The sequence below is a fragment of the Lonchura striata genome, chromosome 3 (assembly GCF_046129695.1).
Source record: "Lonchura striata isolate bLonStr1 chromosome 3, bLonStr1.mat, whole genome shotgun sequence".
Taxonomy (NCBI): Eukaryota; Metazoa; Chordata; class Aves; order Passeriformes; family Estrildidae; genus Lonchura; species Lonchura striata.
The window spans coordinates 50,040,332-50,044,610 of record NC_134605.1 but is presented as its reverse complement, the minus strand read 5'-3'; the positions used below and the strand labels follow the sequence as shown (position 1 = coordinate 50,044,610).

The window sequence follows — 4,279 nt, the reverse complement described above, 5'->3', positions numbered from 1 at the left end:
ATTTTTTTGAAACTTTTCTTTCCCAACTGTATTGGTAAATGCCATTTCTGTTTCTGAGAGGCTTCTTAGTATTCTTCCAGGAAAAGCAATCTTAGAATAAGGGAAGCCCTGTGACATTTTGGGTAGTCGATGTAATGAGGGATCAGGATCTAGAGGAGATTTCTCTAGTGAGCAGTAGTGGAAGGTGTTCAGTTATTAACATGTCTACAGATGGTGATAGCTGAAGATTTACTATCAGGAGTATAGTTTTCCCATCCAAGTAAAAGACTGGCATTCTGTGGGGAGTTTGGCACTGTCCTACTATTCTTTTTGACTTCAGCATTTGTAGTCTTTTTTCCTTCAGTTTTGTTTCTAAACTTGTATTTTCTAGAACATTGTTCTAGGAGAGTTTTGGATGTGATATCCATCACTATATAAAATACTGTGAACAAATTTAAAATCTGGTATTTTGGGTTACCTTTGATAACTGTTTGTTATCTGTGATTTAGTTATCACTATGATGTAGCTATTAGTTACAGATTTTCAACTCTTTTAACCAATATTTTAGTTACTTCAAACTCATTCCTCCTGTTCCTGTTTTACAGGCAGGATGAAAGATCGTTTGAGTGAGCTGCGTGAATTTGCCAGGTTGCATAACCAACAGTTTTCTGATAGTGATGATGATGAAAATTCACCCCAGGATATTCTCCTTTATGAGACGGACTATGCCTTGGAAATCCTTCATAAGGACATACAGACCATCCGGACAGAAAATGACCACCTAAAAGCGGATGTCAACCGTCTCAGAAAGCAAAACACCCGCTTCCTTACCTCCATGCGCCGTCTTAGTAGCATCAAACGAGATACTAATTGTATTGCCAGAGACATTAAGAGCCGTGGAGAAAGCATTCACAGGAAACTGCAGATAATGAGAGATTTCTGTGAAGATGCAATAACAAAATACGGAGCTATGTCTGTCATTGCTAGGGTGGCAAAGAACCACTACGTTGACCTCATGCACACATTTCAGGACGCTATGTTTGATTACAATGCAACAGAGATGAACCAGCGGGAGAACTGCAAGATTCGAATTCAGCGGCAGCTGGAGATCATGGGCAAAGATGTTTCTGGCCACCAGATTGAGGAGATGATTGAGCAAGGCAAATGGGATGTCTTCTCCGAGAATCTCTTGTCAGATGTTAAGGGAGCTCGCGCAGCCTTGAATGAGATAGAGACGCGGCACAAGGAGCTGGTGAAGTTAGAAGGTCGCATTAAAGAAGTTCATGAGCTCTTTCTGCAGGTGGCCCTCCTAGTGGAGGAACAGGCAGACACCTTTGATGTTATTGAGATAAATATGCAAAATGTTGAGGACTATGTAGGAGATGCTAAAGACCAAGTGAAAAGAGCTTTGGAATACAGGAGAAAACATCCCCTCAGAACAATACTCTGCTGCTGCATATCATGTTGCAGAAGGTGATGGTCCTACTGGAGCTATCACAGACTGACTCGAATGTCTTCAAAATCAGGTGTTCTTTCCAGAGACTGTTCTGTAATGACAAGCCCTAGAAATAGGGGCGATATTTTGCAGTTGGTTTTGTTCATTGTCTTTTTACTAAATGTGCTGAAGGCTGTTTCTATTTATGAACTTCTAGAAATGTTGATAAAACTATTTTTAATCTAATTTTAATTGAAAGGTTCTTTTACTGTAACTAGAGGTGCAATATCTTTACAATGATATTCATTTCATATAGGCAAGAAAGAAGAATGAATAACTTATCGTAGAGAAGATGAATACTTTCAAAAAGTAACTTTATTCCTATTTGTCGAAGTGAGGCTGCAGGTGCTGAAGCCTTGTTGCCTGGGGCAACACAGCACACCAAAAAAACAGTAGGTTTTAGTTTGGAGGCTGCTTGATACAAATTTGACAAAATACTGAGCAGGAGCAGGAACTTGATTTTCAGCTGTCAGTAATCTTAACAGAAGCAACAGCACCTGAAATGGATAATATGCACATTTTGCTCTATTTGTGTGCAAATGACTGCTTTTTTTTTCCATTTTGAGTACCCAACTCTCTCAAGGTGGCTAAAAGCACTGCAACACTGAGGCATCTCACTCACTTTTAACTTGAGCCACTCTCTGGACTCCCAGTTTCAAACCTGCTATGCTTTCATGTTCTGATGCATTTTTATGCCAATAAACACTTCAGCCAGAGGAGGAACATGGAGTGGCCTTCTGCAGAAACACATATAAGAGGACAACAGTTATGGGGTTGAGAAAGCATTTTAGGATCTCCTGTACTGGCACGTACATAGAGGCAGTTTTAGTGCAATGACTCGCCTATCAGTACACTTTTATTTTTTATAAGCATTGACCAAATATAGATTTTTTTTATATCTATTTTAAATAAGATGAAGGATTAATTTTTTTTTATATGCAATTTTACTTGTGTACAAAGATTTTTACTTTCACCAATTGTTGGGAAATCTCCACCTGGGAAAGCAAACAGAACTATTTCTTCAGTACATCTGAAGAAGAAAGAAAACAGTTTCATGCCATTTCAGTGCTCTTTTCAAGCTTAAAAGGAAACTCTCCTTTTGTTGGATTTTTCCCTTACACAAGGGCAAACCAGTAGGTTTGGAGTATTGCAAGGAAATAAAAAATGTGCAGTCCTGGTAAGCACTGAGCATTGTCAGTGAAACATACTCGCAAAATCTGGTGCTTGATCACAGCTCCTGCTTCTGGAAGTTTGCCAGCTGTATTTCTAGGTGGCTTCCTACACTGTGATCTATTGGTATCCTTTGAAATACTGCAGGACATTTTTTCAGAAATTATTTTTTTTAACTTATGGTCCTATTTGTACCAATTTGAATAAATATATTTCAACATTTCAAGTGTTTTGTATTTGGGAGTTTTCCTCAGATGTGCATAGATGTACATCTTCCTGCACCAGCTGCAGTGAAGCTTTTCCCTTCTTACCTTTTTCACCCTGATTTTATGTGTGAAAAAAAAAAAAAACCCAAACATTTCTTACTATTTGTATTAATATAACAAAACAAATCCAACTTTAAAATAAATCCAACTTCCAAGTTTTTATATCTTACTGGGAAACAATTTTAGCCAGACAGGCTTTTTTACACAAATAGAAACTAAAGGGATAACTCTTCTCAGAAACTGAGTGTCCCTTTTGCTGTAGCACCTGTCTCTGATAACATGGAAGAGTGAGGAACACCGATCTCCTAAACTTTAAGATATTTTGATATTCAGTAGTGTACTGGTAATATCAGTGTTATGCTTGTCTGAGGATGTCTCCAGTGAGTTGTTCAATCTTGAAATGGGAGAAAGGAGGGTGATGAGGTGGGACCATAGCCACTGGCTTTGGTGCTACTCAAGGAGACAAGGTTGTTTACTCTGTAGGTACTGCCATTAAGTCAGTGGAACTGTGCATTTGTAGGGAAATACCCTGAACCTCTGAGAGTCAGCATGTGGGGATAAATCAATGAAGAATTAAATACTGTATTTCCTTTCACATGCTTATTCCTAGCACTTATCAATGTTTTTGATAAAAATATGTACTTTTTTTTTTTTTGTGCTGGTTCCTTTTTTGCATCTACAAATTGAATAAAATATTTAATAAGAAAAACTGAAAGTGCAGGGTGTCGTACATTGAATCTGAAGTTCTGAATAGTGTTTTGTGTTGTCAAAGTTTAGTTTAAACGTTGCTGGACTAAATTATGAGTTGGTAAAAGGAGAATAAACAGAGCCTAGAAAAAAATAGTCCTCCTAATATTTGTTGCCATGGTAAATGAAATGTGTTGCATATTGAGATAGACTTACTATTGTTTTTTCCCTAAAACACTCCAGAAAAATGAGTTTCGTGCATTCTAAGATGATTCTATAGTTAAAAAAAAAAATCAAATTTATTCTGGCTCTTCTGAGAGACCTTGATGATTTCACTAGTAGATATGTAAAACTAGTATTCAAATCTTTAGGGTTGATTTGGGGCACAGGGAAAGAAAAGGTAATTGTAGACTTTCTCTCCTGACTTAGCACTGTTGCTGTAGGAAAAAAAAAAAGATAATTAGTCAAAAACCAACCTGAGACCTTTTAAAACTATTTTTAAGATACACTGTGAGTTCAGAGACACTTAGAAATTATTTCCAGTAACTGAAGCAATCATTCTATCATTCTCTTCTTGCAAACACATCCATTGCTTAATATTTTGGGGTTTTTTCTACCCTTCAGTTGTGTAAGAACTCAAATTTAGCCAGCCCATGAACTTGCCTAATCGCAGTTGAACAGA

The 4,279-nt window shown here is 37.4% G+C and overlaps 1 protein-coding gene across 1 annotated transcript; it reads left to right on the top strand.

The window, feature by feature from the left end:
• The first annotated feature begins 589 nt into the window (after positions 1-589).
• STX11 (syntaxin 11) lies at positions 590-1,456 on the top strand. Its single transcript, XM_021553115.1, has one exon. The coding sequence runs from the start codon at positions 590-592 to the stop codon at positions 1,454-1,456; it is 867 nt and encodes a 288-aa protein (XP_021408790.1).
• Positions 1,457-4,279: the final 2,823 nt, after the last annotated feature.

Excerpts from the sequence above, each read along its gene's own strand:
- STX11 (XM_021553115.1), top strand. The coding sequence starts at position 590 with ATGAAAGATCGTTTGAGTGAGCTGCGTGAATTTGCCAGGTTGCATAAC.